At 37.4% G+C, this 22608-nt stretch overlaps 4 protein-coding genes across 8 annotated transcripts; 2 read left to right on the top strand and 2 right to left on the bottom strand.

The window, feature by feature from the left end:
• On the top strand, positions 991–4632 carry LOC105160227. 2 transcript variants are annotated; one of them, XM_011077510.2, is made up of 9 exons: positions 991–1154; positions 1562–2165; positions 2280–2417; positions 2568–2753; positions 2840–2947; positions 3062–3115; positions 3224–3307; positions 3432–4483; positions 4572–4632. In XM_011077510.2, the coding sequence occupies exons 1-9, from the start codon at positions 1041–1043 to the stop codon at positions 4629–4631; spliced, it is 2400 nt and encodes a 799-aa protein (XP_011075812.1). In that variant the 5' UTR covers positions 991–1040; the 3' UTR covers position 4632. The 2 variants fall into 2 exon arrangements, with proteins under 2 accessions (XP_011075812.1, XP_011075811.1); XM_011077509.2 differs by having other exon boundaries at positions 2280–2753.
• Positions 5189–9721, top strand: LOC105160228 (serine/threonine-protein phosphatase 4 regulatory subunit 2). Of its 3 annotated transcripts, none has more exons than XM_020693232.1 (7): positions 5189–5385; positions 6083–6163; positions 7373–7421; positions 7616–7712; positions 8017–8069; positions 8332–8394; positions 9288–9467. In XM_020693232.1, exons 1-7 carry the CDS (start codon positions 5282–5284, stop codon positions 9321–9323), a joined length of 483 nt encoding a protein of 160 aa, XP_020548891.1. In that variant the 5' UTR covers positions 5189–5281; the 3' UTR covers positions 9324–9467. The 3 variants fall into 3 exon arrangements, with proteins under 3 accessions (XP_020548891.1, XP_020548890.1, XP_011075813.1); XM_011077511.2 differs by having other exon boundaries at positions 5191–5385; positions 9203–9721; XM_020693231.1 differs by lacking the exon at positions 8332–8394 and having other exon boundaries at positions 9203–9721.
• On the bottom strand, positions 10107–17059 carry LOC105160229. 2 transcript variants are annotated; one of them, XM_011077513.2, is made up of 18 exons: positions 16588–17059; positions 16387–16445; positions 16162–16293; positions 15748–15888; positions 15388–15444; positions 14671–14765; positions 14313–14445; positions 14018–14176; positions 13333–13523; positions 13157–13223; positions 12538–12671; positions 12377–12443; positions 12202–12264; positions 11884–12128; positions 11677–11806; positions 11169–11261; positions 10822–11022; positions 10107–10667 (listed from the first exon to the last, which is right to left on the bottom strand). In XM_011077513.2, the coding sequence occupies exons 1-18, from the start codon at positions 16913–16915 to the stop codon at positions 10374–10376; spliced, it is 2589 nt and encodes an 862-aa protein (XP_011075815.1). In that variant the 5' UTR covers positions 16916–17059; the 3' UTR covers positions 10107–10373. The 2 variants fall into 2 exon arrangements, with proteins under 2 accessions (XP_011075815.1, XP_011075816.1); XM_011077514.2 differs by having other exon boundaries at positions 16162–16297; positions 16588–16731.
• Positions 17486–21422, bottom strand: LOC105160230 (ADP-ribosylation factor 2). The gene is made up of 7 exons (XM_011077515.2): positions 21218–21422; positions 20513–20603; positions 19582–19697; positions 18753–18812; positions 18607–18672; positions 17990–18173; positions 17486–17905 (listed from the first exon to the last, which is right to left on the bottom strand). Exons 1-6 carry the CDS (start codon positions 21272–21274, stop codon positions 17994–17996), a joined length of 570 nt encoding a protein of 189 aa, XP_011075817.1. The 5' UTR covers positions 21275–21422; the 3' UTR covers positions 17486–17905; positions 17990–17993.

Below are 22608 nucleotides of genomic sequence, written 5' to 3'. Positions count from 1 at the left end.
CGATCGAGGAACGATTGAAATTGGGGATTCGAAGTTGATCACCCTCACTTAATCTGATCATGCGTGCGACACGTGGACGGCGGAGGTTTAAAACGCAGCACTGAAGTTTGCCCTGTTCTTTCTGAAGATTTCTGTAAGTTTTCACAGCACCAATGAGAGCTCATTTTCAAGGACAAACAGCCCCTTTTTTTCTGATGGGATTTTATTGTTGTTATCAGCTTTTGTTTGTATTCATCAGACTTTTGTAACAAGGGAGCTGAAGTTTGTAAACAGGGCATTATGAATGAATTTTAAGTCTATTCTCTCCTCTCTGTGTTCACCTTCTTCAAATTCCCACCCCCATTTCTGTGCTTGAGTTTTTTAAATTTCTCAGTTAGTTCAGTTAATAACAATATACAAGTTTATAAAATCTTTTATGGTATTGAAGGATTTTAGTTCCAACTAAATAACAATTACAAATAATAAATTGAAGAAAATTTAGAATCAAAATCCTTGGAGAATTTTGTAACTAAAAATTGTAATGTAACCTAAAATAAATAAATACCTTTCCCCCTTCTTATTTTGATAGTCCACAACCATACCATTACAATTTAGGACCATGTGTATGTGTGATAAATATAAATAGTACAAGACAACCATGTTTTAATTAACACCAACACAAATTTGAGTATTAATATAATTAAATTATAGGTAGAAAGTTAGTTTAAATTGGACAACAAATCCCAATTATTATTACTTGATTCGACCAAAATCATATTGAAATGATGCTTTTTCGTATATATCTATTTGTTTTGTTTTCCTCAATATGATTTCAAATAGGTTTTAGATAAGTTTATGATCGTTTATGTTTACCCAATTTTTAGCATTCTAGAATAGATATCAAAATTCAAATTTCAAAATCAACGCTCCAACGGTCATATTCATCAAGGGTTTTCTTATTCACACCATTCCAACCACACACTATATATATCCCTTTCCCATTGCCGCCTCACTATCCAACACCCATCACTGTAGAAATTTGAATTCCCATCTACACATCAATGGATTTCCACACCCTTACAAGGAGAGAATTGCAAACTCTCTGCAAGAAGAACAAGATCCCTGCCAATATCACAAATGTCGCCATGGCCGACGCTCTCAAAACTCTTCACATCGTAACTACATTCATTATCTTCTACATCTTGCGTCTTCATTCTTTTTTACATTCTATTGAGTTTGTTTGTTTTAGTTTCATATCTTAGTCACTTACTTAAATTAGTTGAGATTACGGGTTGTATGAAAAAGGTTTCAGATTAATTATTTCCATATTGCTGAAAATTTGTAAAATACTTCACTCCTTGTCATTGAGCCACAAGATTCAAGAATTCCAATTTCATTGTCAGCTCCTTTATGGGTGGAGGGTTTGATAATCAGATATCCGTCATGTTGAGTGTTTTTGGTTTTCCGTTTTTGTGTTTCTGCTATTGTTCAGCTTATATTCACTCTCTATTTTTCTCTTTCTTGTTTGTTGGATTAAACTTTTAATTATTTCAACAAGATTGATTTAGTCGACGATTGGCAGGTTGAAGGGATCGAGGAATTTTTGCAGTCATGTCAATCTGAAACTGCAGAATCATCAATTGAATCGCCGGAGAGGTCGGAGGTAACATCTCCATTTGTACCTCCAACTGGTGGCACAAGTACACGTCGCAGAAATGTTGTGAAAGAAGAGCCTGAAACTGCAAAGCCAATGACTAGGACGCGGCGTACAACTCAAAAGACCCTAGTTAGAGATGCCTATCAATCACATGCTGATGCAGTTGAAACTCCAGCAGTGGTGGTACAGACTGATAGAAAGAAGGGACTGATGGCTTCAGCTTGTCGGAAAATGGATCCCGATTTCAAAGAATGTATACGCGAGGAAAAGAAGGATGCTTTAATGACCCCTTCCCACTTAGGGGTCACTACCAGAAGAAGAGGAGTGAAGGAGAAGAGTGCTGTTAATGTAGTGTACACCACGAGGAGGTCAGCGAGACTGGCAAAGAAGAATATGGAGTTGCTGAATGAGGAAGATAATGAAAATTCTGGGCTTTTTAAGAAGGATTTGTTTAACAAAGATGGTCAAAATCTGGCAATAAATTTGAAGGAGAGCTCAGTTGATTTGGATGCAATCTCGGAAATTACTGGTATATGTCTGTTTACACTTGCAGAAGTTAAATGAATTGACCGCAGGTGTTTTTAAGTATTTAATGCATGGTTGGTTGAATTCATTAATAGCTCTCTGCGTTTGAATTTTGCAGGATTGGATGCAAACACAAGTATGGAGAAGAAATCTGAGGGAAACAATGAAGTAGAAGTTGTTTCAGAAATAAAACAGGATGTACCTATTGTTGATGAAGGAGAACCAGTAAGTAGCACTGAGGAGGACAAGGACAAACATTTTGAAACTGATGTTTCTAAACCAGAGGTCAAAGAGGGCAGTGATGTGGAAAGTGAGGGAGTAGCATCTTGTTTCGAGACTGAAGCAGAACCAGAAGAGAAGAAATGTGATAATACAGATGATTTTGAGGATCAGAACATGTTTAAACATTTTGAAACTGATGTTTCTAAACCAGAGGTCAAAGAGGGCAGTGATGTGGAAAGTGAGGGAGTAGGATCTTGTTTCGAGACTGAAGCAGAACAAGAAGAGAAGAAATGTGATAATACAGTTGATTCTGAGGATCAGAACATGTTTATGCCACTGAATGCAAGCAACAGAATTCAAGAAAGTGAAGGTGTGGGTTCATCTGCCTTATCTGTAATTATACAACCTAAACGTATATTCACTGTCTTATGTACTTATAAATATTACATAATGCAGTGTCTTCTGATGTCCACGCTTCTGAGATTGGAATTGCAGTTGAGAACACAGCAGAACTAAATGCTGATAAAGTAGAAGTTGATGAAGATAAGGCTGTGGGTGGTGAAGGTAGTTTCATTCACGACAGCTTTGTTCAATCAAATTTCTGTTGCATCATCAGCACTATTTTTGGTGTTGTTAGGGTTTTGACGACATATTTGTTTTGTTCGGATCATTTTGCAGCTGATGAAGATAGTGCTGCCAACTATATAGAGAATGTTGTCCTTGAAAGCGAAGGTATTTTTATTCATTTCAGCTTTTTGATTCAATCAATTTTCTATTGCATCAATAGCACTATTTTTGGTGTAGATGGGGTTTCCTTGACATATTTGTGTGTATGTTCAGATCATTTTGCAGTTGATGAAGTCTCTTGTGACGCTGATATTTGTAATGAGATTGAAGTGAATGAGGGAGTCCTGAAAACCAATGGTAGATTTTGCCTATCCCCTATATACTCTCTCAGTCATTTTCACTTCAATGTTTTAGATGTTTATATATTTGTTTTGTTATTCTGCTGATGTATTCATGAATTATGCTTTACTTGAAATTGCAGCTGAAGCCGCCTCTGTATTCAATTCTGATGAGACCTCAGATTTGGACGTGTTGGAGACTAAGGAAGGATCAACAAAGATGGCTGGCATGCAAGAAGTGTTACCTGGAACAAAGTTAGCTGATGTTGCAATAGAGGAACCTGGCGAAATTGAAGTTGTTCAAAGTGAAGAAAGCACAAAGGTGTTACCTGTAACAAAGCTGGATGATGTTGCAGTGGAGGAGCCTGGCGAAATTGATGCTGTTCAAAGTGAAGAAAGCACAAAGGTGTTACCTGTAACAAAGTTGGATGATGTTGCAGTGGAGGAGCCTGGCGTAATTGATGTCGTTCAAAGTGAAGAAAGCACAAAGGTGTTACCTGTAACAAAGTTGGATGATGTTGCAGTGGAGGAGCCTGGTGAAATTGATGCCGTTCAAAGTGAAGAAAGCACAAAGGTGTTACCTGTAACAAAGTTGGATGATGTTGCAGTGGAGGAGCCTGGCGTAATTGATGTCGTTGGAAGTAAAGAAAGCACAAAGGTGTTACCTGTAACAAAGTTGGATGATGTTGCAGTGGAGGAGCCTGGCGTAATTGATGTCGTTGGAAGTAAAGAAAGCACAAAGGTGTTACCTGTAACAAAGTTGGATGATGTTGCAGTGGAGGAGCCTGGCGTAATTGATGTCGTTGGAAGTAAAGAAAGCACAAAGGTGTTACCTGTAACAAAGTTGGATGATGTTGCAGTAGAGGAGCCTGGCGAAATTGATGCCATTCAAAGTGAAGAAAGCACAAAAGTTACCCATCAGAATGCACCCAGCTTTCCAGGATTAGATTCATGTCTTGGTGTTGAACCATCACCAGCAAAAAGTAAGGCATCTGCAACCAAGAAAAGAATGACTGCTGTTTCAGACAACAAAGAGAATATGGGGAGTGGAAGTAAACTTGTTCTCACAGTAAAGACAGCTAAAAACACTGGTGAGAATGTCCCAAAGTTGGATGAGTTGAGCAAGCGGAAGCTGACGAAGATGCTAAAAGAAAAACTAGAGATGACAAACAAAATGAGCAAAGAGAATAATGAGGTAAGAGAAGGTGGTCTCCTCAACCATTTGTATTCTTGATACATTTAAGTGTAACTAAGAAAAATTTTGTGTATAAAATGAACAACAGGCTCCTGCAAGACCAGCTCTCAAAGCTATTACGGAAAACCGATGGGAGGATGAATCCTAATACCGAGTGCTGCTGTTCCTTGATGGAAGAAAAGTAAAGCAGGGGTTTCATTTATGTTTTTTCAGATGGAATTCTGAACCTCCTTGGTTGAGTAGGGGGAGAGTGTGTGTGTGTGGATTTTGTCATTACCCCTTTGGTAATGAATGAAAGCTTCTCTTTTTGTTGAATGAAAGACAATAAATGAAATTGCCAACAAACAAATTCGTATGTTTTGTTATCCAACTTTTTCATGCCCCTTAAGATATAAGAAAGTAAAAGTGCAAGGATAAACTATTTAAAAAATAAAGCCCAATAATATACAAAATTATTTTATCCCATATAAGTTTTAAAAATGAATCAAAAATATAAAGTGTATTAGTTTTTGTAGTTTACAAAAGTACCTAAAAATAATATATTAATTTAAATATTTTGATTTACAACGTACCTACAAAATAAAATTAATATACTCTCGTCTTTAATTTTAATCAACGCTCATTCAAATTAATTTCTCAACTTATATTATATGATATAAATATAATAATAATAATAATAATATATAAGGGCACATCCACCCCCACCCCCACCCCATAATCAGAAAAGGGCTGCGCTGCGGAACACATTTCCAATTACATACCTCTCTCCCAAACTTTCGCCGTTTAATCTGTCTGTACATGGCGACGCCAGTCAGTGAGGTTTTCGAGAATTCCACTGTTTCCGCCGATATCGTGCTGGAGCAGAATCACGAAAATCCAGTCCCCCAAATGCCTAATCATGGGTATAGGTTTTTCAGATTTGCTCTTCCTTCTCCGCTTCTCTTACAACTAGTACTACTTGCGCCTCTCATCACTGTCCAGCTATTCAACACATGTTAAAAGCACCGGCGTTATTTGTGTTTGCGCGCGCTGTGACGGGATTAGAGTTCATGAACTGGTTGCTTATGTATTTGCTTGGGTGGTGTTTGAACTGGTCTTCAAGTCCATTTATCGGTCAATGTCGTAAAAAAGAACTGATCATGATCTCTACTTGTTGCTGCAATGTCTATTTTGGAGTTATCCTTCTTCTTAAATGTTTGTTATTTTGGCTGCAAACAAGTTTATGGCTGTAAACTGTTTGTTACCTTCCATTCTCTGTTTGTAACACTGGTATTTTTCTTTTGGTGCTGGTTTGGGGTTGGTGCTTTGCATCAGAAAACAAGCACTTTCTTCTATTCCAGCTATTTGTGTCGTTGCATTAACTTTACAAGTAGATAAATTGGACCAAAGCTTGTTGGGTTGTTCTGTAAGCATATGGAAATGAAGGAACAGAAAATTCAATGCAGAAAAGACTTTAATTTAAAATACTGTACATGTAACCATAAGACTTATATATTTTTTCTCATTTACCTGCTTCCTGCTGTTCATGGATGGCAATTTCACTATTTTCTTAGCATGTTGTCTTCATTTGATTAAATCTTCTTTGGTGTGGGATCACAGAGGTGTGGAACCTCAGCTTGTTTTTTCTGAAGAAGAAGTAAGAGGCACATTGGAAGCAAGTGCATCCACAGGGAAATATTGGTATGCTTTTTTATTTGATAGAAACTTATTCTTAGAAATTTGAGTAATAGTCAGACCCTTAATATTTTTTTTTTTCCCCTGTGTTGCATAAAGTTGAATTTGTCGCTGGGGTAACTGTAAACAATTCACAAGTTTCACTCCACATTTGTCTCTAGGTTTGGGATTTTAACTATCAGCAACAGATATGGATCCTTTGTTTTTATTTTCTGTTCTATATCTTTTGCAAAAGATTGTTAAAATATTGTATTTGCTCAATTTCACCTCTGAGTTTGTTACTACAATATTGTGGAGTAGTTTAATTACACCATCGCTGATATTTTTCCTTTACAAGTCTGCATGGCACTTTGCGCACTTGGTCGCATACAATGCTCTATGGTTTTTCTGTTTTGGTAATACTGCCATATGTCTTTTTTGCATTAGAAAATTGAATTTCTTGTCAAAATTTTGGTAATCATTAGCAAAACCATTCTATTTATCTGAGTGCTTATTTGATCAATGTCGCTGATATTATAACACTGGTTATAAAGTCATACATATTATGCAAGGCTGTTATAAAGTCATATATATGCTCCAAAGACTATCACGCACAGTAAGTTGTATCACCTTTTCAAGAACAACTGTTATGCCATATTAATGCTGTTCAATCTGAACCGTTGTGACTACCTTGTGGAATCTATTAACCAGCACATCCTTTTCTTTTGTGGCTTCGGTGTGCTCTGCCTTTAACTTTTCTTTTGGCTTATTCTTTTTGTGGCGTCATAAATAATGCTTATATTATCCTTTATTTCCACATAATTGTAGTGAAGTATACCCATCTATGGTGATGCGGTACCTACTTGTATAGGTTGTAAATGAAAACTGTCTTGTGATTGTGACAGCATCAACGCCATTGATGCCGCAAATCTTGTCAGTATGCTTATTTTGGGACTGTGGGCAAACTTAGAGTTCTTTTATTGGATCTCAGTTTTCGTGTTTCTTTTTTCCTACAGGTTTTAGGAATTAAAAGAATTCTTTATTCCGTGGATGATAAGAAATATTTATACTTTTCTCTTCAAGCAAGTTTGTTATACTTTTCTGTTCTTCCTATCATGAGCATATGCAGTTGACTTAGAAAATATTGTTATATTACAATATGTTTTTTATTTATGCACGCCATTCCTGTCTCCATTATTCTTTTGTTTAATTGTCACCCTGCTCATATCATCTCAGGCAAGATTGGGAAAAACTAAGGAGTATGTTGTCCTACCATCTTAAGCAGGTATGGGGTATACCAGATTGTCAACATATGATTACATGTAAACGGTGCATTCTTTTCCAATCCCCGCCCTCCAAACCCAAAAGGGTGGGTGGCCTGAGATTGTTTCTGGTTTTCCATGATAGATTATTATGTTTCATTTGTGTGTTTCTGTTCTTATTATGATTTTTATCGCACTTTTTTATTTTATGTTGAAGGTCTTGTCAGAATATCCAGAGGCTAAAATGACCAATGAGCAGCAAATTGCCTTGTTAGGGGAGACCTACCAGGAGTTGGTGAAAAGGTTGGATGATGGTACTTCCCGGTCAACATACCTTAGTCTTACTCTCTTTGGTCTGGATGTAGGTCTTGCATAGTATTCATTTTTCATTCCCTTGTGTGGTTAAGAGCTGCTGTTTCTGTCATTTTGTGAAGATTGATCTACCAAGCTCAGCAACTTGAGAACCCGACTAAGTTTTGGGTGATACCTTGTGTCTGAAGAATTTGACTTCTGTCTGTTTGCATGGATGGTGAATAGTTCGAATAGGCAATTGTTGAGGTGATTTTAGGGTACCCTATTGAAGCATATTTATTTGTTGTATTTCGTTATGTTTTGCAGTTCTTCATAGCTTTGATGAAGGACCTCCATTTACTTTGCAGAGGCTTTGTGAGGTGATTATGCTATGAATTTTCTTGTTTACTTTATTTCTTGGCCTGCTTGCTGTTTTTCTTTTCTGGAAACATCAATTAGTTTCCAGATTATTATTTGCTTTTTGGCCCTCGGAGCATGGTAAATTATCATGTTTCTCTCTTGGTCATTATTTTTATTTATATAATCATGTGTTTGTACCTTATACCTCTATCTTGGCCAAATTCAGTTCTTTGATTCCTGAATCCTCATTTATGAGATGTCTTGGTATCACTTATTGAACAGATTCTCTTGGCCGCGAGAGGTATCTATCCTAAGCTGTCGAAACTGTCTTTGGCTCTAGAAAAGGTATTTTATTTTCTTTGATTCACACTGTTAAAATCAGAAATGGGAAATAACAAATCCAAACAAGTTGTAAATATTTATTTGGATAATTAAACTTTGGCTAAGATAATTTTTTAAATCTTTTTGTACTTAGACCTTTTGCTGACTTATACCATAAATTTGCTATCTTGGGAATTCTCTTACATCTTCAGTTGTTCTTCTCTTTAATATGCTTATCATGTACCGGCATTGGTGCATATCCATGTGTCAGAGCTTGATTGATGGGAATGCTTGGGAATCAAGTTTATTGGTTCCTGACTGTCTAATTTGGAAAAGTTGGATATTCATTAGTCTCAAATTTAAGAAATAAACTCTTTGTCGAGCTTAGATCTTAGTAACTTACTTGAGGCTAACTTTCTTTTGGACAAGGATCTTTTTATTAGCCTTGCTGAAAGGACAGCCATCACATATATTTCCCAGTATTAAGATATGTTTGTGGGTTCTTGGCAAAAGGGTAAGCTTGGTTGGGTCAAGTGTGTACATTGTACGTTTTCGGTAGTAGACATTCCTTGTTACTTTTTCTTAGATTTATTCCACCACTTCTACACTTTTAACCATCATTTCATCATACGTTTTGATGATTACCGAACTTGCTAGAAAGAGAACTCAGGATGAGAATGCATGACAGGAGCTTTTTTGGTTCTCTCTCTCCTCTTCAAGTGCTTCACAATGACTTGCACATAATCTTTAGAAACATTACTGCAGTTCTTGTCTTATTCCTGATAATGCTTCTGCAATTAGATTGGCATATCTGATGATCTTCCTTCTGCAGAATTTATTGGTCACATCTACATTGACAATCTCTTCTGATCCATCTCCACTTGGAACTGAACAAAATTCAAATGGATCTTATGAAGGAAGCAGGAGTGTGCGGCCTCCGACCAATTCAGTAGAAAATGGAATAGAACCTCCTGTAAGGGACAAAGATGAAATAATGGCTGAGGTGCAGGAAGCTGAGGTTGGTGAAGACATGACAATAGACATGGAAACCATTGAAGACATAGTTAGATCATCAGAAACGAATCCTACTCCAAATGTTGATCATAGTAACTCATAATTTCATGTGCAACACTGATGAAAACTCCAGCCCATATGCTCTTATTTGGAATGGTACATAGGTTGGATGTTGGATTTTCCTGAACATGCACTGTTTGGTTGGCTAATTGGTATTGTGCTCCTGCCTACTTGTATACTTTTTGTAGAACCATCACCATGTGTCCTTTTGTAAAACATCACTTAGTGGTACTTGGAGCTTTTATTTATGCGCAGAAGATGAGATCCCGGTTTGATATTTTGCCCCCTTTTTAAGTTTGTTAGTGGTAATTCTGGTTCTTGATACTCAGCATTGCCGTTTGCTCATCAAGTATTCAAGCCTTATTCATGTAATGAGTCCATCTGATGTTGACATTTCTTCTTCTACATAAACTTTAGCCCCTTCGCACTTATGCTGGAAGAGCTGGAGGGATAAATTGCATAGTTTACGAGGGGGAACAAGCTCTATTGTTTACTTCTGATTTTTTTGGTTGATTAGCTAATAGCTAAACTAACGAGAAGCAGAAACTAACGAGAACACGCAAAAAGAAATTTCTGACTCTGCCAACAATGAGCGACAACTTACATTTTCCAAAGGCAGAGCACCAGGCAGCTATGAATTAAAGTAACATTACAAAGGCAAAAGGGACAGGTACTACTTACATTTTACAATGGCAGAGCCACACAGGCATCTATGAATTAGAGTGTACCATTACAAGGTAAAAGGGACAGTGAGCCGTGAGGTACTACTTACATTTTACAATGGCAATGCCGCACAGGCAGCTATGAATAGAATGTAATGTTACAAGACAAAAGGGAGGCCATGCGACGTGCTCTTTACTCTCCCCGTTTTCACAATCTATCTATACTTTACCAAATTACCCCTAACCAAGCATCCACCGTAAGACAACTTACATTCTGACTTCAACTACATCACCGTCTTTTAACTGTGTGTTGGGTAATACCAACTGTCCATTTACTGAAACAAGTTTCCCATCGAATCCTATCCTCCTAGCAGCATCAGCGGCTGTGCTGCCGGTCCTCAATCTCATTATCTCACCATTCGGCCAACATACAATCACAACTTCTCCGAGAGAAATTGAGTCTGTGCGCCTATAGTTCCTTGTCTTGACCTCCAATTGTCGAAAGCCTGCTTCAGATCTCAGTTGCTCCTCCCATTGAAGCATTGTCCTCAATAGTAGTACCTGTTATTCAAGCAACGATGCATGAAACAGGAGACAAGTAAAAATGTGAAGCAAAGGGATGCTATAATCCCTGCATCAAAGCCAATGCCAATAGGAACTCTCAGAAAAATTATTCATTCTGACCTATGCTAAAATGTCATGGCCATTTAGATACCTTGTTATTGATGCCATTGTCCACCAAAGCTGAATTAAAAGCAAGTCTAGGCTTCTCCTCACAGCTTGAGCTAGAAACATCAGAAGCAATAGGTTTTCCCTCGAAAACAGCAGAGACCACAGCCCGGTATTCAGTTTCTTCTCGCTCTGTCAGCTCAATGACTTGGATGAAAGTAGGCAATAGTCGCTGGAACTGGTCTTGCTGCACAGCAGTATAATGGTTCCAAGGTTTATGCTTGAAGTGGTCGTGATATAACATGATATTGCCAGGGAAAGAATAAAAGATAGAATACACATGCTTCAGTGTAAAGAAAAGGGGGATATGAGAAGAGTGAATGCTTAAGATACCTTGTGATATATACCATCTCTGCAGAGGGTGTATTTTTCCAAGCAGGTACACCAATCTCCATGCCCAGGTTCGCACCACCACTCGTCAGACACCTGGGATCAGAATGTGGTCCAATTATATAAACAAAACCATGAAAGGTTACTGTTCTAATTTGGTTTGACAAACAATGTAGCTAGCTGACATTTTCACAGCCAAACACAATATTCAAGTGGGAAGCACTAATTGGGAAATTTAGTTTTCATTCTTCCACTTTGATGATGTATGTGCAGTTCCAGTTTCAGGGAAGAACGTACTTTTCAGGACATTGAACAGAAATGGCATCTAATACAAACTATTGAACATCTTTGAAAGAATATACTTTTCAGGACGTTGCACAGAAATGGCATCTGATAAAAACTACTGAAAATCTTTGAAAAAATATTCAAGCTTCTTTCTAATCAAGTTCTCCCCCTGTTAACAGACACCCTCTACTAAATCAGAGAGCAACTGAGTAACCCTGAAACACACCTTTTTATATAAGTTTGCATAAGCTTCCCATCTTTTTATTTGGTAAGAAGATCTTCTTTCAGCTACTGCTTCCGAAGCTGCTAGTCCAAAACTTACAGCAACAAGCAATTCACTTCCACCATTATCTACTCTGGAAGATCAAAGTTTCATGCACAACTCAGCAAGTTAGAACTTATGGGACACATCAGAGGATCAGTGACTAGATACCTGACTATAACTGCAGCAAGCAAGTGGCCAGCTTCCACTCTGAGAACTGGGTGACCTACTTTAAGTGAGCTGTATTTGATGAACGCATCATCCTCGGTAGGATCTTGATCTTCCATGTCCTTGGAGAAATCTGCGGAATTCTTTACTTCAGAAGCAGTTACACTGCTTTTGGAGGGCAAAAGATTCTCAGATTCCTTATAAAGCCAGTGTGCAGCAAGCCCATGTTCAGCATATTCATGCATCCTCTGAGAAAACAGAATCCTGTAAAGACTGAGACATGACGCTAGTTCCTGCACAAAATTTGGAGAAATCTTATACCTGTGTTCTTATTTGAACTTCCAAAGGGGAACTGTCGGGACCTTGTACTGCAGTGTGAAGTGACTGAGATTAGGGAGAGGCATCAGCAAGAGAAGTCAGAAACAAGATAAAATATGTTGTCCTGAAAAGAAGGTTTTGCAAGGCTATCCAAAATACTGAAAATGGAAATTTTGACCTGGTAGCCACTTGGTTTTGGATTGACGATGTAGTCGTCGAATTCACCATCAATAGGAGTCCAAAATCTGGATATAGAAAAGCGATCTTAGCCAATTGCTATTGCTTTTGATAAGTCATATGCAAGACAAGAACAGAAGATATGCAATCTATTCAATATACCTATGTATAATGTTAAGGAGATTGTAACAACATTGAACTGCCTGCCCATGCAAAGTCCCATTCTTATCTCCAACAACGACCCTCAATGCACGAGCATCATATACTTTGTCAATGCCAACATCTTTTCTCTTCATCTGTGGAGTAGTGAAATCAAACTCAGTGTTGGTTATAACTAGCCATCAAAACCAAAATGATAAGACAGATTATGACAAGAGTCGTGGTACTCGAGCAGCAACAGAATTGCTGCATATAAATGTTTGTCACAGAAAGCTCTAGTTAAAATCACCATTAACTGTGGAAGAGAAACAAGTGTTGTAAAATAAACCAAGGGCTCGCTTGAAAGGAGAGATAAACCAAATAACAAATATATTCAGAATGAGATTTTGACCAAAACACTTATGCTGTCACACCTTGGTTCATTTCCTGTATATATATATTCTCACATTGCACTCAAAATATAATTACCTAATATAAAGAGTAACTTTTCCTTTGAGCAATAATAGTCACAGAACTGAGGGAGTTACAATCACCAGATGATGGATTGGACCGAAAAGAAAATTCATTCTTAAGGCAGTAATTTAAGTCATTGCATGTTTAAGACCTTCAAATCTACCCATACCTTAGTATATATGCTATACAAGCTCTTCAGGCGTCCGGATAAAGTCACTTCCATTCCTGGAACATAACTGCAAATACAGGTTGCATAACAGGTTACTTGCGTGCATCTGACATGCTTTATTTGATACTGGATTTAACAGACAGTTTCAGTCATTGTGGTGGGTAAACAGAACCTACGATGTTGAAATAAATAGCTCCCGTTCCAGTGCTTCTTCACAAACAACCAGAGATGCCAGAGCAATGCCAGCATCCCTCACAACCTTCGGTTTTTTAGGCGTATCCAAATATGTTGTGAGATTCTTATAAAAGATTACTCGCTTTTTCCTATCCAGTAACAAATCAAATGGAAGGACAGCTTGAAGAAGAATCTGCAGAATTAGAAAAATCAGAGTAAATAGATCCACTGTGGAAATGAATAAATGGCACTCCTGAAAATAGATAGATTATCACTCAAGTCCAAATCACCATAAAAGCTTGACCAAATTTGTGCCAACAGATGCACAAAAGAATTGATGTAAAACTTGAAATGAATTGACAGAAAGGATATCATGAAGTACTTTCTGCACTGCAGTCAGAGAATAAGCACCTAAGTATGGGCTCACATTGACATACATACACTCATACTATGGTAGAGTTAAAAGAAGATCGGCATTAGATGTTTAAGTACAATTCCTACTTGTTAAGAAATAGATATAAGGTACAGTAATCATGTAGCTGGGATCAACAAAGAGGTTAGAATCCTCATGGAAAGATTTAAAAGATCTTATATTACAGTATTCAGTCAGTTCGTTGACCACAAAACAATTTCAAAAATATGAAAAGAACTCTCCAAAGGCACCAGGCTAGAATTCAAGATTGGTACCTTCATGCTTGTGTTTTCCTCATCGCACTCTGTAGGTTCTTCACATTCGTGAAATTGAACAACATTGCTGGACTTCACAGAACTTTTTCTTATGGCTGTCTTATTGATGGGGCTCCACATGGAAGCCAGCTCTGCTCTCATTTGGCGAAATATCTTAGGCTACACATGAAGTGTACGTACAGTCATCAGTACTGGATAATGTTTATAGACTTCTATCCTATGGTTTTCTCTTCCATTAAGTATCACGTCTTCTAGAAAAAAAAAAAGAGAGAAAGAAAAAAGGAGTAGGGGGAACCTGAAGGACAGCAAAGCACAGGTCTTCAAGTTCAGCTTTTAGAGCCCACAAACCCAATCTAGAAGCAAGAGAGCACCAAATAACTAGTGTCTCCTGTGCCACAGCTTGAGCTTTGGTGGAAGGAAGAGCATATCTACAAAAGACCAATAAGTAAACATTGTGAGATATGAACAACCAATCCCATGCTTTTGCAAGACAACTGGAGGCTAAAAGTGCACTTCCATGCTAACATGGAGAACGTAAAAATTAAGAACTAGATTTCGTGATAGCTTAAAATTTTGGTTATGATATATGGATACACAATCTCTGGTGGCATATTTGCAAAAATAATAGAAAAAGGTAAGTTTAGAGTAAGTACATTGTTCTCATGTTATGGAGACGATCTGCAAGCTTTATGAGAACTACCCGTGGATCATCAATCATGCCCAGTAACATCACTCGCAAATTATTTGCCTAAAAAAAGACAACATGTGAGACATATTAGAATTTCCAACATCTAGCAACCGGCTGAGCTTCCGCTTTTTCCATTTGAATTGTCTTGTTTAAATAACTTGTTCAGCTTGTAAAAAAAAATTGCACTTGTTTGTTTAACTGTGCAAATCAGCGACAATCTTACTGGAACTATTTCTCACTGAAAACTAGATGGAGAAACAGTTATCCTTGTGCCTACCATAAGTTAAAAAAAATTGACATCAGAAACCTATTCACTCCTGAAAACTCCAGAAAGGATAACTAGGGAATGCATTGATCAAAATCCCATACTGTTAGGTACACGACAATCTAGAACTTCTATACATGAAACAATACTCTCATCGTTTCTCATTTTGCAAGTCAAATTCATGGTTATAGGAAAACAAAAGAAAGGAATATGCTTCCGGTGTACCCTTATAGTTGGCACCTGTAAAACTAGCGATCTAGCTTGGAATAAGGTTAATTATATTATTCTTTTCTGATCACAACCATTCTAGTTACCAATATGAGCAACGTGTGGTTCCATGAGATTATCATAGCGTCGGCCATCTAGAAGGATCTTCCTTTAGCTAATAGTTAACAGGATAGCAATGTGCACACATACCTCTTCATGGCTAAGTGTAGCTTGACTCAAATTCATTCTTCTGTGTCTGCGTAGTAACTAAGGAAGAAATCTTATCAGCATTTTGTCAATATAACACATGAAGAAAAGCAAAAAGATCACCAAAAAACAAAAAAGAAGAACTTATAAGAATCGTACCAAGGAGGAAATAAAGTAAAAGAATCCAAATGTATGATTAATTCACAATATCAAGCAAACATCAGGATACGGCTGTACAAGAGAAGACTCTATGTAGCTTGTTGAAGGCTGAATTTTGTTTATCTTAAGAAACTTGCTATGTCAGACATGACAACAAGGAGGTTTGCAGTTTGTATTTTTAATTTCGTCTATAACATGTTATACCTGATTGATATAACTTAGTCTGGAAACTCCACCCACCAGTTTTGCAACATCAGCTCCAAATTCTCTCTCTATGCTGTGCAAACTCTCACAAGTGTCATCAACTACGTCGTGGAGGATTCCAGCGACTACTGTATCAATAGCCTGCATAAAAGTATTTAATAATATGAACTGTTTGGAACCAAAGAAAAATTACGGATGCATCTAAAGTCCATGCTGAAATTGATGAAGTAAATTTCTCTTCCAAGTCTTTCACATAGAAAAGGACATGACACACAAACACATGTATATATACACATAATATTGCACTCACTTGTCTGCATGGTTTTAAATGGGGAAGGTATAAATTTCATCATAATATATGTAAAGTCACAGCACAATACAAACTGTGTAATTAGAGAAAGAGGATTTACATACTCTTTTACCATTTGATGGAACTAACACCGCTAAAATTTTCCCAGTGTGAATACAGTGGGATAAGTAGGGGTCTCCAGTCATCCTCGTCTGACCATGATGAGCTTTCCGTGCAAATGCAATTGCCTTTTGGACCTGCCTTTACAGATTCAGAATCTTAGTGAAATTAAAAGGATATAATATTGACAGCACGTTAAGACTTAACAGGTACACACAGAGATTGTAAACCTTTTCATCATTGAATATGGTGTACCCAGTGACATCTACACCATCCAGGACCAGAGATCCTGCACGAAAGTAATGCTCGCACACTTGAATATAATAATGAAGCATCAAAGGAGAGAGTAAAGTATGAAGTGATTGAGCGTTGATGAGAAGAAATTATTTCTCAAAAATTATATTGAAGAGGAAAGAAAATAAAGGTTTTACCGGGTTGCTCTTCCAGTTTAGGCCACAAAAAGTCGACCTTTGTGGAAAGGCAAGCCCCGGAAGCAATTGCAACAGCAGTGACAGCGACTTGAGTAATAGCAGAGGAGACGGCTCCATGAACTGAGCCAGAACCGGCGGCAGCAGCAGCGGCGATGACATTGCCGGAGGTAAGAAGAGAGCTAAGAGAGGAGGAAACGACGAATTTGGGAACAATCTGATGCAACACGCACCTAAATTTGGTAGAATTTGGGAAGAAAAGAGTATTTTGACGGAGAAGTAAAGAAGTTTTGGGGGTAAATAACATGGTGGAGGAGGGGCATGAAGACATGCCTTTTTTGTTGAAAGAGAGGAAGAAGAAAATCACATCATTTTTTGAAGAAACGTAAGGAAGTAAATATGCCTATGCCTTTGCCTTTGCCTTTGCCTTTGCGCTCTCTCTCTCTCTCGCTCACACATTCACACAAACACTAATATGTACTACTAAAAATGATATTTGTGTTGTGGAGTGGGTGTGTCATTTTCACTCATCAAAAAAAAAAAAAAAAAAAAAAAGAGTGGTGGGGAAAGACAGGAGATTGATTCTTAGTTAAAGTAGTTTGTTTGTGTAAATATGTGAGAGAGATATTGGAATCCAATCTAATCTTCAATTTCACATTCAACACTTTCTTTTTATAATTAATACTCATTACTCAACTTCAATTACAAAAAAATACAAATATTAATATTAATATACCAAAATAATTGTTCATCCATCTTCAATTATATATAATATAAATATCGTCAACCCCTCCCCAAGAAAAGAAAAAATGGTATTCCTACAACATATATAATTATTATGTTAGAAGAGAGTTTCCTTTTCAAACAAATACTCTAATCCCCCATCCCTCACGCTGCTCACTCGAATCAAACAAAAACTAATTACTTCAAAACTTCAATAACAATTTCCCTTGCACTACAACCACAGGGCTCTCTATAATCTCAATTATGCTATGAGCCCCAGAAATTGCACAGGATTAATATACGTAAACAAACAAACAAAACAATTACACAAAGACAAGAGTTAAGATGCAATTAACTGATAACTACTCAACCACCTTCTGCCTCTGAGAGTATTACGGAACATGTATGTATTAACATGAATTCCCAGTGTATGACTCCGGGCGGTTGGCTTCTTGGTTCGTCCTATGAAAATATTAATCAAACTGCCAATTGAGGACTTAGGAAGCAACTAATATACTGAGAAGAACCAGAAACGCAATCCTAAGAACTTCCAAAATTCAGGCTTCCAATTTACAGATTGAACAATTCTCATATTAGCCTGCAAAACAGCATTAACAAACAAGTTATAGCTGCATGCTTCTTAGTTTCCAGAGAGTTGTGAATCACAAGTTTAAGTTTCGACCTCGCTAAACCACTGAAGAAAATCCAATGGCCCTTTGTTCCTTCAAAGTGTTTGACAACCAGTCCAGCCCCTCATACAGACCTTCCCCTTTGATAGCACAAGTCCGCTCTATATGCCATTTTCTATCTTTAAGGTCATTAAGGCCCAGGCCATCGCAGATTTCCATTGGTGTCATAGCTCCTCTCTGAACACAAGAGAAGAACTGTCAGATATAAGCAGAACAAAAATTCAGGGGCATATTCTGCTAATCTTTCTGCATCTCGACTTTTTTGAATTGTTTGTAATGCACCAGTAACTTTTTATAATTTCCTTCCCTAATTTCCCAAGAGAGGAACAGAAGTTGAAGTTTGTCTATCATAATGTATTAAATGGCTAACTGGTCAGAAGTTGGCCAGAATATGTGCAAATTTTAAGTTTTACATTGTGCTTCGTGACATCTTGGTCCTATTCTACTACGAACCACTTTCAACTCATGATGGCCCCATTTGGGACCAGGTAGTGATCTAGTCATATAGCACCCAAACACCAATTGATTATGTAATCTGTCGAACTCAAACCATGGTTGGCAAACCACATTGCCACCCTTAAGTCTTGACTTTAGAGGATCATCAACATACCAGGTCTTGTTTGTTTGCAAAGACCAATATGATAGCATTTTTCATGAATGGATCCCTGATGATGGCCTGCAAAAAATAAAGCATGTAAAGCTCTGGCAAAATTGGAAAGTCTGGGCTGCGGAAATAGCAATGCCTCTTGAAAAAACCTGAAACTCTTTCTTTGCCATCGCGATTCTCTCTCGATCCAGAGAGTCCACAACATAGATCTGGATGAGTGAAGTGCCAAGAACAAGGAATCAACCAAAAGGAAAATCTATACCAAGTCAAATGTATGTGGAAATGTTCCAAGAATACTTAGTGTTGACAGAGTAGAAACAATGTCAAAAGCAAACAGCCATTAACTAGCTAGATTGTGAACTATACATACAGTATCTTCATTTCCATATAATGTGATCCCAGCGAACTCCAGAAATAGTAAATTAGAAAGGGGTTGTTAGATCCTTTGTATGAGAGAAGTGTAATTGTTCAGGTCATTCCTTATTCGGAAGTCATTAATTTCTCCCTATAGTGAGGAACAAAATCTTGCAAAACATGTTAAGTTTGCTCCATCAGAAGGGATCCTCCTCTTGGCGGTAAACATGTTTTCCTATAGCAGTTACCCATTTAATAGGTAAATCATGATGAAGGAATCTACACGCACATCCACTCCCATCAGCTTGGAGGTTTTGACAGACTTCAAGGTGAGAACATGGTTTTATTTTGTTGGTATGGCTAAAAGAGGCAAGGAATGGTGGCCAAGTGACTGGTGATTTTTGGTGCCAATTGGCTGTGTACTATATGCAGCTCGCCTCAAGTTGTTTATTGTGGGAATAACTCTTGACGGGTCAAGATACCACCACCATGTTGCTTTCCTAGGGGACTACTTGATTTGATTTTCATATCATGGGTGACTTAGGCAAATGTATAACTACTGAAGCCAACACTAGAATGTAAAATTTGTGAAAAAAATTATATAAAGCTAATATAGATACTCACCAGACCATCAGTATTATTAAAGTAATGCCTCCACAAGGGTCTTAATTTCTCTTGTCCACCCACATCCCATACAGTAAAAATCACATTTTTATATTGAACCTTCTCTACGTTGAAACCTGCATAGCAGCAATAACTTTCATCATTTTGATGTTTAACCTCAAAGATACGCGTGCACCTAAAACCATTCACAACTTGCACATAAATGCAGATAGACTAAAGTACAAGCCAAAGAATAATCGTTTGAGCTATTTGCATATGCAGAGACTAGAAGTACAAGGAGTAGTCTCTCTCTCTCTCTCTCTCTCTCTCTCTCTCTCTCCACCATCCAAAAAATCTGCATGCATTATTCTTGAAGCTCTAAGAAAATCAGTTTGAGGGTCTAAAGATTCTCAAGTTAATTCACCCTGCAGGTTTATGGACAAAAGAAATCCAGCAAAAATTGAAATATCGTTTTATTTGTGTCTTAGAGACATGAGTGCCCAAAATTCTGGTATAATTAACTTTAGATGCCAAGAGCACCAAATACAGGTGATACATGAGCAGAATTCTCTCAATGGTGTTGAATCTTTTCATATGCCATTGGGACCATTTATTCCAAGCCATCCCAATCTGATATAATCATGTTAAGATTACGAGTAATACATTCACCAGAAAGAAAAGCACTGACCTAAAGAAAAATAAAACCCTGAAACTTATAGGCAAGTTGATTGGTTTCAACCAGCACATTGTGAAACTGAAAACTAGCTAAATAACAGATTCCAGTTTCTACCTACAAATTCCAAGTTCAGAAAAGTATTTAAATTTTCAAAAAAGACAACAATAATATGCAGATGAGGAGAGTAGGCACTTGACAACAACACATCTTTAACACAAAACAGCCTAATCAATATTAAAACATACAATCTCAGATTAGATTTCAAGAAAGACCAACCAATGGTAGGAACTGTTGATAAAACCTCTCCAATGTGAAGTTTATACAGTATAGTTGTTTTGCCAGCGGCATCCAATCCAAGCATCACAACCTAAAAAAATGAAATTAGAAAAGGAAACAAGCAAGCATGAACCAAGGAGAAGTTCAAGAATCCACAGCACAAATAAACATAAAATGTAACACCTCCTAACGTGATCTTATTTAACAGGAAACACAAAATGGTGACGAGAAAAATCTGCACAATGATGTATATGATGATTGAGAATGCACATGCAAAAACATGTAACCTCAGTGCAGCAATGAGATTTCGGAGGCAATTGGCACCAGAGCTATGCATTGATCAAAAGATCACGTAACATACACAATAATCTATACCAGTCAAGACCAACAAAAATGAAAATGAAAAATGTGACCACATTAGATCACAGTGCTTGCAGAAAATAGTAACTCAAGGCAGCAACAAAATTCTGTATCAACTCGAGAGCTCCACGAATCCAGAAAATGAAATTGTGAAGCACTTCCGCCAATGCACGTAAATGTAGAAATGGAGCTAACATCATCCAATATAATTTTGTGTTGGCCATAGTATAATTGGAGGAGGGAACATTAAAAATTTAGATTTTGAAGATTCGAAAATCAAACAAGGAGAATAGAGAAGAAAAAGATGCATGGAATAGTTTTTTGTGGTGAAAAAGGAAAAGGTACCCGCATCTCCGTGTTGCCGAAGAGAGTGTCAAAGAGTTTGCGCAACGCCTGTCCCATTCCGCGGCCTTTGATCGGATGAGAGATGATTGATGAATAGAAATGAGAAGAAGAAGAAAATGGAAAGAGAGAGTGAGAATGTAAATGGAAGATGTTTGATGGAGGGATGGAGAGGGAGAGAGATTATTGGGCCGCGAAAAAGGGCTGCTCTTCTTCTTTCCGTTTCAGTTCAAAATTATAAACTAAATATATTTATTATTTGCATCATTATGTTCTTACTATTTTCAGGAGTGAGGAGGCTGAGCCTCAATGCCAATACAATTACACCAATACCAATGCTTCCTCTTTCTCTTCCTCTATATCCATATTCCACTATAACTTCTTCTTTGTATGTGAAACATGAATAAAGTATTTTTTTTGTCTAACGTGGCATTGTATTTGTCTATTGAGACTTTTAATATCTATTGGTTTAGATTGAGTACTTAGACGAAAGGATTGTATCTGTTGAGCCTAATTATTAGAAAATATAAATTTTAATATAAATAAAATATTTTATATTATATAATATACCACGATGTCTACCATCCATGCATCTCCAGGTAGGTATCCACTTTCCACATGCCTATTAGTAGCTGACGAAGCGAAATTACGTATTATGTTGTACTATTCCCAATATCCACATTCTGTATTTCTTCCGTTGGAAATGGATAGTCTAGGCACAATCGTGTCATGTCGTCTCTGCCATCTGCTAATTTACAATCTGTGTTGTAAACCCCAATCTGTTATAGAAAATCTGATGCACGCTCATGTCCCAAGAATCTGGGCAGTCAAAAATGACGATTCAAACCCTTGAAGATATGATGAGAGCTTGTACAATGGAGTTTAAGGGCAATTGGGATGATCATCTACCTCTAATGGAGTTTGCATATAATAACAGTTTCCACTCTAGTATCGGTATGGCTCCATATGAAGCTTTATATGGAAGAAGGTGTCGCAGTCCGATTTGTTGGGATATAGAAGGACTAAGACAACTAGAAGGTCCGAAATTGGTGCAGGAAACAGTGGAAAAGGTACATGTAGTTAAGAAATATTTGAAAGCAGCACAAGATCGACAAAAAAGTTATGTTGATCAACACCGAATGGAGATGGAGTATGAAGTAGGTGATAAGGTTTTCCTGAAGATATCTCCTTGGAGAGGAATTCTGAGGTTTGGCAAGCAATGGAAGTTGAGTCCGAGATATATGGCACCGTATGAAATTATTGAAAGAATCGGACCACTGGCGTATCGACTAGCATTACCAGCAGAGTTGTCACAAATACATGATGTTTTTCATGTTTCGATGCTGCGACGATATCGGTCTGATCCTAGCCACATTATTCATGAGCCGGAGATA

The sequence above is a fragment of the Sesamum indicum genome, linkage group LG4 (assembly GCF_000512975.1).
Source record: "Sesamum indicum cultivar Zhongzhi No. 13 linkage group LG4, S_indicum_v1.0, whole genome shotgun sequence".
NCBI classification, from domain to species: domain Eukaryota; kingdom Viridiplantae; phylum Streptophyta; class Magnoliopsida; order Lamiales; family Pedaliaceae; genus Sesamum; species Sesamum indicum.
Note: the sequence above shows the minus strand (reverse complement) of the source record. Positions and strands in the feature narration are given on the sequence as shown.

What these genes read in the sequence shown, in the direction of transcription:
- LOC105160227 (XM_011077509.2), top strand. Translation starts at nt 1,041, where the DNA reads ATGGATTTCCACACCCTTACAAGGAGAGAATTGCAAACTCTCTGCAAG. An exon ending in TAAGGCTGTGGGTGGTGAAG is followed by an intron (nt 2,948 to 3,061) that starts GTAGTTTCATTC and finishes ATCATTTTGCAG; the next exon opens with CTGATGAAGATAGTGCTGCC. An exon ending in TGAGCAAAGAGAATAATGAG is followed by an intron (nt 4,484 to 4,571) that starts GTAAGAGAAGGT and finishes AATGAACAACAG; the next exon opens with GCTCCTGCAAGACCAGCTCT.
- LOC105160228 (XM_011077511.2), top strand. Translation starts at nt 5,282, where the DNA reads ATGGCGACGCCAGTCAGTGAGGTTTTCGAGAATTCCACTGTTTCCGCC. An exon ending in GCATCCACAGGGAAATATTG is followed by an intron (nt 6,164 to 7,372) that starts GTATGCTTTTTT and finishes ATATCATCTCAG; the next exon opens with GCAAGATTGGGAAAAACTAA. An exon ending in TGTCCTACCATCTTAAGCAG is followed by an intron (nt 7,422 to 7,615) that starts GTATGGGGTATA and finishes TTTATGTTGAAG; the next exon opens with GTCTTGTCAGAATATCCAGA.
- LOC105160229 (XM_011077513.2), bottom strand. Translation starts at nt 16,915, where the DNA reads ATGTCTTCATGCCCCTCCTCCACCATGTTATTTACCCCCAAAACTTCT. An exon ending in TAAACTGGAAGAGCAACCCG is followed by an intron (nt 16,446 to 16,587) that starts GTAAAACCTTTA and finishes ACTTTCGTGCAG; the next exon opens with GATCTCTGGTCCTGGATGGT. An exon ending in GACTAAGTTATATCAATCAG is followed by an intron (nt 15,445 to 15,747) that starts GTATAACATGTT and finishes TTTCTTCCTTAG; the next exon opens with TTACTACGCAGACACAGAAG.
- LOC105160230 (XM_011077515.2), bottom strand. Translation starts at nt 21,274, where the DNA reads ATGGGACAGGCGTTGCGCAAACTCTTTGACACTCTCTTCGGCAACACG. An exon ending in TTAATAATACTGATGGTCTG is followed by an intron (nt 18,813 to 19,581) that starts GTGAGTATCTAT and finishes TCACTCATCCAG; the next exon opens with ATCTATGTTGTGGACTCTCT. An exon ending in TGGCAAAGAAAGAGTTTCAG is followed by an intron (nt 18,673 to 18,752) that starts GTTTTTTCAAGA and finishes TATTTTTTGCAG; the next exon opens with GCCATCATCAGGGATCCATT.